General features: G+C 35.1%; 1 protein-coding gene across 2 annotated transcripts in view; it reads left to right on the top strand.

Moving 5' to 3' along the window:
* LOC105056191 (putative MO25-like protein At5g47540) overlaps nt 1-13,468 on the top strand; it is a 46,455-nt gene extending 32,987 nt beyond the window's left edge. The window contains exons 6-11 of one of the 2 annotated variants that reach the window (XM_073247440.1): nt 1,359-1,418; nt 9,953-10,021; nt 10,426-10,524; nt 12,626-12,670; nt 12,762-12,864; nt 13,146-13,468. In XM_073247440.1, coding sequence (XP_073103541.1) covers nt 1,359-1,418; nt 9,953-10,021; nt 10,426-10,524; nt 12,626-12,670; nt 12,762-12,864; nt 13,146-13,204 — 435 coding nt within the window. In that variant the 3' untranslated portion in view covers nt 13,205-13,468. Of the gene's footprint in view, nt 1-1,358; nt 1,419-9,952; nt 10,022-10,425; nt 10,525-12,625; nt 12,671-12,761; nt 12,865-13,056 lie in introns of both variants that reach the window. The other variant, XM_073247441.1, reaches the window with a different exon arrangement.
* Nucleotides 13,469-14,794: the final 1,326 nt, after the last annotated feature.

Genomic DNA, 14,794 nt, shown 5'->3' with positions numbered 1-14,794 from the left:
CCCTAAAGTTTCAATCAACTGTTTGAATAGCTGACTTAAGTGCCCCAACTTTTGAGAGTGCCTGAATGAACAGCCATGAAACTGCATGGTCAATATCGGAAATTGGACAAAAATTTATAAGTTAAAATGAAACAAAATCCTCCTTATCCAACTCAATCTCCTATTTGGTTGCCCCATCATTCTTTTGTCTTCCTCCCCCTTTCTGCCACCTTCTTTCCTGCCTGTGATTCCAGGGTTTTCTCGCACGCTAGTGAATCTCATTTTTGCTTCTTTAGTTTCCAGTTCTAGCCTAGGTTTTTAAGAGTTCTAGTTTCCAGTTACCCAGTTTAGGTTTTTAAGTTTTTTTTGCAACACCCAAATGTAGAGTTAATCCTAACAGGATTATTAATGTGATTGTTGTTGTTGTTATTGTTACTGTTATTTCTATCGTCTGTGTCAAGATTTGATCTCCTGGCAGGGTTTTCAACTCTGTTTGGGTCCTTTTGGGTGTAGCTAGGACTTTCGTTCTTCTTAAATCATTCTTTCTCTGATATGCTCTCTTGGTTCTCTGCTGTCCGAGAACCATTGCTGATGATTGAAAGCCCCTGAAACTTGAGGCCATTCCTACTGATAACGAAGTCTGGGCTGGCCATTGGTTATCTTCCTTAGTGGTGCAGGTGGAGCATGGAACCTTGGGTGGATCAGGGCAGAGGAAAATTTTGGCATAGGATGGAGTGGAGGAGATTTTAGGTTAGGGATGAGCTGGCAACCAGTTGAACTGTGAACAACCTGCTGTTGAGTTGTTGACCCATGACCAGACACAAAATGGGTTCGTGTCCAGGCTAGATTTCAAATAATGTGCTTAACCATATTGTTCTATGTTGGCTGCCTATTTTGGTAAGAGAAAGATTCATGATGTTGATATAAGATTCACACATATACCGACATTTACATGCTTGCATATGCATACATCATGTATGCCCTTTTGGTTCATTTTATCTTTGCATTTTCTGTTCTTGAGCTTGATTTCTTTAGATAACTTTTGCATATTGCTGATTTTAGTTGAGCCCTCTTATTTGACTCAGATTACAACTTTCATAAATTTTGGCTGTAATATTTGTATTTTTCCTAAATGTTGGGAAGTTAATGATTTTGGGGCTCCAACTTGTAAGGTGTTAGATGTCCTCTGGATGACTTTTTCTGCCATTCCTCGATCTAGCAATGCTCTTTCTATGCTGATGGCACCATTTTGATTTCTAGTTAACTGGCACATGTTTAATTAGGATTTATTTCCAAAGTTTTGACCATGCCTTTTTTTTTTCTCTTTTGTTTCATATTTTCAACATTAGTGGTAATATTATTCTTCTACTGCATTGCAGGAGCTTTTGACAAGGCATAAATCAACTGTTGCTGAATTTCTTTCTAAAAATTATGACTGGGTAAGTACTGTTTTTGGTAGGTCTGTTGAACTTACTTTTTTGTTATTTTGTGTTGTAGATTCATTCATCTTGGAATTGTTTGGTTCCTGAATAGACCTGAATAAATCTGAATAAGTCCATTTTTGTTAGCTTTATTCAGCTTTTTTCAGCCAAGCGATTTTTCAGTACACTTGAATAAAGCCCCAATAATGAGGGGTACTTGGAGATCTCAGGAAGTTTTTAAGCTCCTTTTTGATACTTATTCAGTTTTAACCAGGTTGTAACTATTTTGGATGTAGGGGATGAAAAATCTTATCCGGAAAATAATACATAATTACCTTTTTGAATAAAGTTATTCATATGTTCAGATTAGACTTATTTAGGAACCAAAAAAGGACTCAGTGGACAGCATTTAGGTTAAATGTATTGGAGAACAAAATAATTATAGTTATTTTTTTTAATGATATACACCTCTATATTCAATTTTGCCTTCCAAACATTCGACATTGGTGATTGAATATCTTGGGATGTTGTAATTTTTTTAAAGTTGAAATTTTGGCATGCACTGAACTCACTGTATTTAGTTTGAAGAGAAGGTTAACTGAAGTTTGTCTATGCATGGGTTTTTTTTTGGATGTATAAGTGCTCTGAGTTTTTCCTCCCTTTTTTCTGAAAGGGCAATTATCTTCTGCATAAGGCATTGTAACTGAACAGAATGTTAATTGTATAAGTAAGCTTAAATGTGTGTGAATTAGTGAGTGAGTGTGCGTGTGTGTGTGTGAGAGAGAGAGGATGTTATTAGATATGTGATTTATATTGTTAAAAATATGGATATTTATAAATAAATAAAAAAAGTCATTATTGACCAATGAAAGTTTAATGAAAGCATCATTCCAGCGGATCCCATCTTTTTGTAGACTAAATGAAACTCAATGCCAAATGATAGTGATTCATAGAGATGCACATATATGCATGTACTTATACATGTATGGATGGTTGGAGACATGCATATATGCATGTATCCATGTATTAAAAGGTTTTGGTTGTATTTTTCACACGAAAGAATGACTGATCTTTTTTTGCAATGCCGGCTGTTGAATCATGCCCTGCATAGATCTCAAAGGCTCAAAGCACTCCAAACTCCACCATTCATCTGTCTGCACAGATCTCAAAAAATAATCAAGTGGTGATTTGCATGAAAGTAGGTGAATCCTTTCACATGAAAGATACAACCCCTGTCCTGCATTAAGATCTGTGCATGCACGGCATGCATGGATATACATGCATGCATATGGGCGTACATGCTTATTGCAGGTGCACGTGCATGTGTATTATTTGTCTAAATGGCATATTCTGGACTAGTCAATTGAAGATGCTATTTATATCATACATGGGGCTTTATAATTTATGAAAAGAGTCATGGGGGTGTTTGGTTAGGGGGAGTTGGGGTCTGGAATCAAAATGGGAATGGGGGAGTCCCATTTCGATTTCAGGGTGGAATGGGAATGGTCCAATCTACCTAAAACTCAATTCTTACTCTCTCCTAAGGATTCAAATTTCTATTTCAATTCCGATTCCGATTCCGATTCGGTTACGAACCAAATGCTTTGGGGGATTTGGCCATTCTGATCCAAATTCCAGTCCATTCCAATTCCCATTCTCATTCCCATTCTGGTTGCAAATCAAACAACCCCCATATGTATTATCCATAGAGCTTTATGTGATGTGGACATGTTGCACCTAAATTATACATCATGTGGGAGGTATGACATAAAGCTTTGGAAATTTCTGCAACCAGTTAAGGGGAACAGATAGATCCTCTTTTCTCATTCTTGTGTGAAGTATTTGCTATTCAATTCAAAGCCTAGATATTATAGGATATGGATATATTCTAACCATTAAGATTTGATACATTTGGCATTTGGAAAATGTGTCTACTGAAAATCACGTCCAAACACAAACCACAACATTTACCATGCTTGCTTTCATCTTTTCTTGCTTCTCTGGAGTTGTTTGGTTTAGTGGTTTTAGTAAAACAGGTATGTAGAAAACTTATAAATAATGTGTTGTGCAAAGATGGTTCTTTGGTTTTTCTAAATAAGACCTGTTTTTCCAAAGTTAAAAATTCATAATCTTGAAAACTGATTTTTATGAAAAACAAGTATCTCCCTGCTTTTCATAAGACATTGTTTACATGGACCTAGAAGCAACCAAACAGCCTCTAATCTTTGTAGGAATATCCATGAGGCTAAAGCTTCACCCTTTTTAAGAATCAAATGCTTTACTTTTTATAAGTCTACCTTGTAAAATATTGGCATATGCTTGTATATCTCAATGATGAATGCATATACTACAACTTTCTTTTAGTAATTTTCATTCTGAAATTATTTGTATTTGGGAAATACTCAGTGCTCAAATGTCAAGCTAGAACTCAGTCATCTGGGTTTAAGAATGCATGCGCTTAAAAATATTAGTTTCTGGTTCCCTAATTGGATGATGTGTTGGACATCATGCTTTATTCGAGGTGATGGCAAATGATGTCTTGGGGAAGATGTGATTATGCTTTTCAGGTTTTTTGATTGACGTAGTAGATGCATAATTTATTTCTTGAGAAAAAAAGTGAAAATAGATGCATAATCTTGATGATCAAGTAGCTAAACATTTCGTGTATGTTTCTAGGTTTTTTTCTTACATAATTTTACTGAGAAATTCTGGCTAGACGAAATGTCAGCAGCTGTTTTCAATGTCAAACTGACACAGAAACTGCTAATCAATTCTAAAAATTGCTGATCTTCAAGTCAACATTAGTGTTGGCTTGAATTCTTATGATGCCATGGATCCTATTATGCCCTTCATGCCAACATCCGTGGCCATATTTGGCTGCTGGTTACTTTAACATATCATTGTGGATTAGGAAAAAGTTTTGGAAGGTCTTCTTGTGCCGAACCACCCTCTTTGTGTAATGCACTGCATGTGGCAGAACATGCAACTTGTAGGCATCTATTCAACAGGAAAGGAGGTGGAGGAAGAGGTGAGCAGGTTTGAAGAGGTTACCAAGGTTGCAATTGTGAAATTTTTGGTAGAGGAGTCACCTTGTAACAGATTAGGTTGTCTCATATATTAGTTTGGTGAGGACTTCAACTTCAAATTCGTTTTCGTACTGACAATCCAACATATCATTCCATGTGATTCTTGTTATATGGGATAACTCATGAAAACATAGTCAAGCAGTGAAACACCCTTTGCTTGCTTTCAAGTGCAGTTTCAAAGGAGTTTGTCACATATTTTATTCTAGATATTGATATTGGAGCGAAGTGCAGCTTTTTTTTTTTTTTGAGCTATTCTTTACTCTCCAGGTACCTTTCATCCTCCAACCACCATCTGAGGGTCTGCCTTGAGTCCTTTATCTTTCGTCCATCTTGTAGTGGTCCTTGAGACATTATTATTATACATTGGTTCACCTTTGGTTGATTGTAGCCTCCTTGGCTTGTCAAACAACCTGATTTAAATTTAGCTTTTATTCATCTTCTGTTGCTTTTTATGAGCTCCTAGTTTCTTCTTTTATCTTTAATTGGAAAGTCGTCTTGGGGTTTTGGCATCTAGTTTGGCCTTATATGGCCATTTAGCTCTTCATGAATACATTTAGGCATGGAGTCATAACCAATTTCATTATTTCTTTGAATCCTTCTTACTTGGCCTCTATATCCTTTAAATTGCTGTTTTGGTGTTTTAGTCTCATCCATGTTAAGTTATTATATATAGTCCATGGTTTTTGTGTTTAGGACTCATGGAACATACTTCTTTAGTAATTTGTGAAAACCATTATGGATCTCGTATTGTAAGCATGTAATGGTCTATCTAGGCTCGTGCATGATGAATCTTCCCTTTGATAGTTTGGCTACAACTTTTTTCTGTGTAAGACCATTCTGTTGGCTCCAAAATCTCACTCGTATTGCTTGCACCTCAGTATCCAATGTCTAGAACTTTGTTTTGGTTTCAGTCAGGCCTGGCTAAGTTTTGGTCTAGGCAGTTTCTGTGGTTTTGGCCAGAAAGATTTGGAAAAACATGAAATTTAAGATAAATCAAACTAGAAATTTTTTTGACAATTTAAGAGTATTATATTGTTTGTAACATTTGGACTTGTGATTTTGATTTTTCCTCTAAGCTGCAAGCATGAAATGATTAATATATAATCTTTTGTAAACAAATTAAGATGCTAAGAAAAAATTATCTAATGTTCTATTATTCGATAACAAATAAATTATTAAATGTCTAGCAGTTATGTATTGTTAAAGTTTAAGTTTGCATATAAAGTAAGAACTTGATATGATAATTGCCATCATATAAAGTATTAACTACCAACATATAACTTACTACCTATCAGTCACAGTGATCAGATTAGAATTAAATATACTTCATCTAAATGCCTATAGGATTGAAGCTAAAATTGAACAAATGTAGCTTAAATCTTGCAAATCCACTATTAAGGGGCATAATCTACCGCATGCATGCCTTTTCTCCTCATTTCTATTCTAAAATCTCTCAAAAATCACAGAATTATCCATTTAGTAAAAGCCACCTTTCTCCTACATTATGAGAGAAGCACTCTTGTTTCTTTCAATTTTTCAGAACATTGCAAAAACTGCATGTTTGATCTTTAAGGCAATGCTTCTAACAGTTAATTTATCATTGGATGTAAAAATGATCAGAAATTAAAACTATAAAGCCACATTTACTTAAAGAGATGAAAACATGCCCTAAAAATGAAAGTACATAGTAAAGTAATCAATACATAAGAGTTTCTGCTACCAAAAGGAAAAATAAACATACTTTTCATGGTAAGTTTTGACCTGAAAATGGCTGCATGAACTGTGAGTAAGATACAATAATTTGCTTCATGTGGAACTTATGGAAACTGATTCAAATCAAGGTTTTGATGTCAGTTTAGGCTTGGTGTTCAGATGGTTTCTGCCTGTATTACAGAGACTGCCATGTTCAACTTGAAGAATCCATGTCAAATGAGTTTCCATGAGTCAAATATGTTTCAGGCACTTCATAATGACATTAGAAGTGTTTTTAAAATTTTATATTGCAAGTTTTACAGTTTGAGTTGGAAGCTTCTAACAATTAGTTTGACCCTTCATAATGATGTGAGAAGTGAGGTTTTCTTGTTTATGCATTTTAAAGGTTAATGTAAGATTGTAAATATTTAATAAACTTTGCGAAATGTCATGTTATTGTATCCTTAAGATAATTTATGAGTTTGAATGATAGCATGCTTATTAAAACACCTAAACATATAACATTTGTTTTGACATTTCCGAGTATATGTAATTTAGCTAAAACTGTTTGTCCCTATGCATCCAGGAGGAAAGAGGTGAGGAAAGGGCCAACAGATGTGAAATATGATTAGGATTAGAGCTGGCTGTGCATTACCATTCTATTTGTTAAACGAATGAGCTTCATTTCAGCCATTAGATCAAAATTGAGTGGCTGAGGTGATTTAACCTACATAAAGTTTTCTCCTTCTCATATATATGTATGCCTGTCCTTAATAAATTGGTATGTTTTTAGTTTATTTCTTGTTTGGCTATTACTTTTTCATTATAGGGAAGAAGACAACTGTACCTTCTAATATTAGGAACAAACACATTGATTACATAGATAGTACAGTTAATATAATAGAACAAATAATGGAAAGGATTAAATAATGATTCATAATACATGTATTTATATGTATGTTTATATATTTGCAAACATATTTAGAGCAATATTGATGTAAACGCAAGGAAGCTACTTCTGTCTCATGTTTGGCTCATATGTATTTTGAGCTCAAAAACTTCGCTTGCGTTCAACTCATTTATTAAAAGGACGAAGTTCAAGCTGAATGTTGAGCTGAACTGAACTGCTTGCAAACAACTTGTTCATTTGCTGACAAGGACTATGCATTCTTTCAAAGGCATTGGTCTTGACTTTCAGAAATAGTCGAAATGACTACATTAGAATGTAATGCCAGGTTAAGTTTGGTGGAAACACATGCTGTGAAAGAGGTATTAGTGTTTGGATGTATTCAGGCAAACAGTCCATCCTACTTTCTTCCTGTTCACGTACCTAATATTTATATGAGACTTGTCTATTGCTAGGTAAAAGTCATGCTTTTTCACATACGTAATTCATTTATGTTTTTAGAATTTCCTCATACAGTGCTCTTTCATACTTCTTTTGTATTGCTTAAGATAATAAAGATTGCATAAGTGGTCATCTCAGAAAGTTTCTTGAATATGTGATTATGGATTTATGTGACGTAAAGTTTCTTGAAGTTTCTGTTGGAACATCATGACATTTATAGTCAGTGATCTTACGAATGGTATGTCAAAGTGGTTTCACAGACACCTCTTTTTTTTCCTTTTGTGTGCATTATTAAACTAATACTGTTCACTGACTAAAACAATTCTTTGTAAGGATAGAAACTTAGAAAGGGTTGGATATGGGTTGACAATGCATACACTTCCCTGTCTTTGCATGTTGAGATATACTTAATCAACAAATTATAGGTTACTCAGTATTTGTTGAAGAAATACTAACTTAAATAAAAACTTAATCTAGATGTTAGATCATGTTAAAAGAATATATTAGACACTGTTTGTCAACTTTTAGAGAAATAATTAAATAAATCTAAGTTTCAAATCCAATCACTAAATCACCATCTGTTGACTTAACAATCTGAGAGGCCTATTAAGCATATAAATAGACATCTAAGTGACTTTACATACTACATGGGCTTTAGATGGTTGAAGGGTTCCTTTTGATAGTTTGGTGCCTTTTAGCATTTCAAGGTGCTGCTGAAGCATTTTAGGATGACTATATTCATCTCCTGAAATGCTTTAGTGCCACTTGGACATTTTGGCAGGTATGGATATTAATCTCGTGGGTAACAATTAGTGCAGTTGGTAAAGTCAGTGGGCTCTATTACTTATTGACCTTGGTTCAAATTTTGCTTACAACTACGTGTTGGTGAGGGCTGTGGGTAAACCCCTCCCTTTTATCAAAAAAATGTCTATTTTTTTCTCAAGGTGACTTGTTATAATTATCTTGCTGTTCAAAATGCTATTAATCAAGTTAATTATGAGCGCATTAAGGTTATTTGCCTTGTTCCAAAGAAAATGCCATGCAATTAAATTTCAACTTATATGTGAAATTGGAAACCAGTTTGCTTGTTTGAATGTTCAAATCTTTGGCTGTTCTAGGTATGAGAAACCTGTTTGTACCAACTTAATCAGGTAGGCATTTTGTAGTCTTTTTGTGGACCCTTTATCTCCTTGCATAGACTCTTTGCAAGTATAGGGGAACCTTGGTTGGATGCTCATAGAGCTTAAACTGCATGGAAAACTGATGATTGAGGATTCGAGATGATAAAACCACATTTATGCATTGCCTATCACCTTGGGTTACTTCAGTTACTTGCAACAAAGCCTTTATTGATGCTAAATCATGTCTGGTAGATGTCAAATCATAATGCATTTGCCCAAACACCTTCACATATTTGACATGTTTATAGAAGGCGTCATGATGGAAGGGAAAGGGAAAAAGAAAATAGAGAGAAGACCAAAGAAAGGAAAAACAAGCTAGGAGCCTTTAGCTTTGATACCAAAGTCCAAACTAACATAGAGCACCTAGGGGATGGATTGCTTACCAATAGATGGGCTTAGCACATGAGGAAAGTCACTGAAATAAAGATGAAAGAGAGAAAATAATACAATAGAGAGAAAGGATACAAGTGAGAGGGATACAAGAGAGAGGGATAGGGGAGAGAGGGACAAGAGGGAAGAAACCACTTTCTTTCTTGACAACGCTTGAGAGAGGGATAAGAGGAAAGAAACCACTTTCTTTCTTGACAGTGCATACTCGTATATGCAACTCATGACCATCCTTTCACTATCCTATGCACTACATACCCACATGGCTTCAGCCCTAGGTAACTGAATGAAATAAAAATAGAAACTTGGCTGCCCAAATAAAATAGAAACTTAGGTACCAAGCGGTGTAATATATTAAAAGATATATACCTTGAGACCCAAGTAACTAGTATGCCATGTAATTTAAGGTCCAAGTAATCTAATATGACATATCTAAAACAAATACAAACTTATGTATGATTAAATCTGGACTGTCAGATAACTTTGATGCTCCAGTATGTTCTATTGACACTCATAGAAGTTGGATGAGGATTTGCATCATCATAATAGGAAATTTGCGCATGATCTAGATCCTTGACTTATCACTGGTTGACTTGTGATTATGATTGATCCATCGCATGCATGTTTTCAACCAAATATTAAGTAAATTTCTGCTTGATAAGATACTAAATTGATCCTAAACACTAGCAGTCAGGTAAGCATTCATGAAACTGAAAGCTTTTAGTTTTGTCAGAATTTGCACTTTATTTTTAACTCAGACTATTTATATTGTAGTTGCTTTTGATCTTTTTCTGCTCTTATTATTGTCAGATTGTTAGTGGTTATTTACTTATTTCGGACCATTTCTTGTTCTTTCAGTTTTTCAATGAATTTAACTCAAAGCTTCTGGAGTCTCCCAATTACATAACTAGAAGGCAAGCTATCAAGGTATAATTAGTTTGATGTTCATGATTTTGATTATCATAAAGACTTACTGATAATGTATATCAAGAAGTATGAACAAGTATTTTCAAATCTTATTCTCAATACTTAGTGCACCTTAGGAAATTTTTTTACACACTTCATATATGCTCCCCCAATAATGACTCATGAGAGATTCATAGCACACCAAAAATTTCGTATAATGATCAATACATTATTAAATACTGCATTACCTATTTAACTATAGGTTGATGTTGTGGTTTCTGTTTTCTCTAATGAAATTATAATGAAATTTTTAATAATGCTTTAAGAAGGTATTTATATGGTTTGGATGGGACGTTTCATGGTTTTTATGTATTAGAGCATCTCAAAGCAATATCTTTTTAAAGTCTGAGCTTTTTTTTTTTCAGCTTTTGGGAGACATGTTACTGGATCGATCAAATTCTGCAGTTATGATGCGCTATGTTAGCTCAAAGGACAATCTTATGATTCTAATGAATCTTCTCAGGGTATGGTATATCTTGCCTTCCCTTGTAATTATTGATGTGCATTTTGTTAGTCTACTAGTAACCACAGCTGAATGCTTCTAGTTTTCTCAAAACCAAGCATTTTCCCTCTTTAAGATCTTTGTTGCTTCTCCAACTTATATTATCGATGTTTTAGAGAACTAGTGTGGTAGACTTCGAGAAATTCTGTTGAAATGCCTTAAATAACTTTTAGAGAATTATTGTGTCGGGAGATATAACTTTTAGAGAATTATTGTGTCTGGAGATACCAGAAGCGATGAGATCTTGGGGCATCAAAACTACTCTCACCATTCCCATCTTTATTATGCAAGGAAGTAGACCAGTGCAAAAATTAGCGTTTTTGCTTAGTGCATTTTCACTTTCAGGGTAAAGAACCTGTGCCTTCTTTGAGTTATTGTGCAATATTTTCTGATCTGTTAATTCTGTTAGTTCTTCACATTATGTGCTACTGATTCATTGGTTATGTTATTTTCCTAGTTCTTCACATTATGTTATTTTCCTACTTCTATGGGCAGTTGGCCATGAGGCAGATGGACCATATATTGCCTAGTTAACCACTGTCAAGACCACTCTCAGTGTGTGTACAAGGGTGGAACCAAGGGAGGACCAGCGGGGTCCATGGAGTCTTGCTTTAGATGTCTATAAGTCTTGCAGCCACCATACCCATCCATAAATGAGAACATCTCATGCCTATCTGTTGCATCTATGAGCAAATCCATGTTTGGCAAAGGGGAGTCATCTTTTGGACGAGACACATGCCCAAAAGAAAAAAAAAATGATCTTTGTAATCTCAGCTGGTCTCAAATCCCAATAAATTATGGCTTCTGCTGAATATTGTGGGAAATTAAGTTCAATTAATGCAAATTAAAGGGTTCAGTCTCCTTCCAAATCTCAATAAATTTGACACTTCCTCATAATTTGGAAATTAGTTTTGATTAATACAAATAAACAGAAGGTTAGATTCTCTCCTTGTTTAAATATATCCAATTTCTGCCCTCCTATCATGGTCAACTCAAATTCTCTTACAAGTCCCGGGCCACTCGTCTCTTTCAAGCGATAATTTGTTGGCTGACCTGCACTCTTCAACTCTATATACAGTTAGTCCCTTTATAGATACACTCAGACCTTTAATTCTTGTTGCATGGAACAATGAACATATTCAAAACAAAAAATGCTTTGAATAGAAACAGAATGAACTTATCATGTCATGAGGGGATCTTTCTTTGAAAAAGTAAATGTGAGGGAAAGATACATGCTTCTATATGAAGAGAACTTGTGTGATATGTTTCCACAAGTGACTCGTGGATGCAAATTCGGGTGTGAGATGTGTTACCTTGGACGCTAAAGAAAAAATATTTAAGTAAAAAAGCTTTAAAATGTTGAATTAAATTGTCAATTGTTAAAGAAGTGTGCCCAAAAGGTCTTTTGGTAAAAACAGTAGGCCTTAGCAGGTCTCCAACCAGTTGGATGAACGAGAATGTTGAGCAATCTCAACCATCTGAGCTAAGAAAACAATGAGATTTTATTACTTCCTTTCTTACAGTACATTTGTTCATTAATTCATCAATAAGATTTTATTGGTATCTATGCGCCAAACTTCTTGTAAATGGAGGTCCTTCATTTAAATCAAAGGCTTTATGAGTTGTAAATTTAGGTTGAATTGTCTCTTGGGAATGTTTATTGATTTAATTTTGAGACCTTTGATTTTGCTGCCAACTATTTAGATGCTTGTCAGTGTAATCATAATAAGGTCTCTATTGGGGGATAGAAGGGTGCAGACAATAGGAAGTTGTGATTCTTTCTATTAATTTTTCTTAGTTTTTTTCCTTTTTTGCTGGTTTACAAAATCATCATAAACCATAATGTGATTTAAGCAAGTAATGATTGGACTGACCTGATATAGGTGATGTAGGGCTTGTCATGAAAATTATACTCAATGTGGTATCTACATGTCTATGTGCCAATTCTAACTCATTGATAATGAATAAAGTACAGAAATTTGTGTGATGCTCTAGCTTGTTTGCACATGCATTACATGATTATTAGCATATTCTCAATTATTTGGCTTGATTCTTAATCACAGGAATCAAGTAAGAATATCCAAATAGAGGCATTCCATGTATTCAAGGTGCAGTGCTAGTGTCTTTCCTTGTTTTCTAGACCAGCCATTCTTTTTTGAGTTTTCTTAATCATGAAGAATTCTTTATTTCAAAATGCAGCTATTTGCTGCTAATCAAAATAAGCCCCAGGAGATAGTAAGCATACTCGTCACAAACAGGAACAAGCTTCTTCGGCTTCTAGGTGATTTTAAGACAGACAAAGGTATTGCCTTGACTAGTCTCCCCTCTGGGCACTGCTACTGTCTTTTCTGCTACTCAGATTATTTGGGCAATCCATGTGCTTTTTTCTCAATATTTAGTGTATATTTCATATCATCACTTGTGGGTTATATATGATTGTTGACCTTTCTCAAGTTAAATCTTCATGTTGTTTCTTGTTGAATCAATCCTATAGTGCAGCACTGTACAAGCTTCACTTGCTTTGCTACTAGAAATTATTTGGAGTGGAGCTTATGACATTTGCATCATCCTCATATTTTGCAGAGGATGAACAGTTTGATGCGGACAAATCTCAAGTCATCAAAGAGATAGCAGCCCTGTAACTACAAGAGTTCTCCTGCATGGTCATGTCCGTCATATTATTTTTTATTATGTAATTGTCAATGTAGAAGATGGAATCACCCTGTTCTGTGGTCTCTGGCATGGTATGCTCAGACCATTGTATTGTATCTATAGAAAAAAAAATAATACTCGTGAACATCAATCAGCAAGACGAGGATGTTTTTTTTTTTCTTTGCCTTGTAATAAATTTATACATAATTTTAATTATATACCTATTAGAATGTTCTTTCCTTCACAATCAAAAAGCAGAAAGCTGGTGGTCATGTGAGTAGTCCGTGCACATCATTGACGTGCTCTGCATGCTATGCTAAATTATAGGTTCATTCCCTAGTTTACTGCTGCGTTGCATGTGCATATTTCGAAGGGCAGCTTGGGTTATTTGCTTATCCAACTATGTTGATTAAGTAATTTGGTGAGCTAAGGCCAAGATGATCACAAGTAGCTAATCCATTTGCAACCTGGTTCTATCAGAAAGGCTGCATCCTGTCGAAGGTTAAGCCACTGCAACTGCTTCATCATCATCATTACACCAATTCTTTAGATGCTCTGGACTGGTAGTGGCTTCGTGCAGAAGGGTGGAAATTCTCCGGCAGTCACGTTTAAACGGAGCAGCCTAGGGATTTTTTTTTCCCCTTTTTTTCTTTTTTGTCTTTTGGTTAGATATCATTGATGGAAGGGAATGTTGGATTTGATGAGTCAATATGAATGCTAAATCTTAAAAAGGAAGTGCTGCAAAATGATCACTAGGAGCCAAGTGTGCCTGGTTATTCTGGCTTGCAGGGTGAAGTGAAAATTATCTATTGCCCTGTGCCATATAATTCCACCTATTTTGCTAGCCGATCTTTGGTTTTCGCTAGAGGCGCCGTCAAGCTCCTTTCTGATTGATGGGCAATATTCTGCTTGATTGATGGGCAATATTCTGCTCGTGCATTTGGGCTCTAGTTCATTCTTCAAACTCCTCTGGCACTAAAATTCATCTCTCGGTAAGTGAGGTAGGGTTGGATACACGGCAAGTTTGAATTAGTTGGGCGTTAGGTCAACTGAAGAATTTTTTGATCCATATTTTTAAGGTTAAATTGGGTGAGCAATAACTATTTGGTTGTCGATCCAGTTCTGGTTTTAAAATTTTTTTTTTTTTTTGAGAGAAGTAAGATTTCTTTTTTGAGAGAAGGAAGATTTTGCACATATGCCTACGATTTGTGGCAGTGCTATTGTAGAGTATTTCTAGCTTAAGATAGCTAGTGAACTATGTCAGTCATCACCTGATACAAACATGATGGTGCTGATACAAACATGATGGTGCTGTTACTAAAAAGGTAAGTGAAGTATTTCTTTTTCGCTTTGGTACAGGTCAGCAATTGGTTTCAAATTTTCATTCTGGGGGAAAGTGAGCAAAATTAATTTGTGTTATTTTTCGGACGAATAGTTGTTTGGGTCTACAAATGCTGGGCATGAAACTAAACAACAACCGTCCTTGGTGCACTAATTCCTGCAATCTTATGCCAGTGATCAAATGAACTTCTGCGATGCATTAAAAAATCACTCAAGTAAAATAATGAAGCTTTCATGAA

This window comes from Elaeis guineensis, chromosome 13 (genome assembly GCF_000442705.2).
Source record: "Elaeis guineensis isolate ETL-2024a chromosome 13, EG11, whole genome shotgun sequence".
NCBI lineage: Eukaryota > Viridiplantae > Streptophyta > Magnoliopsida > Arecales > Arecaceae > Elaeis > Elaeis guineensis.
This window is presented reverse-complemented; position numbering and strand designations above follow the sequence as displayed.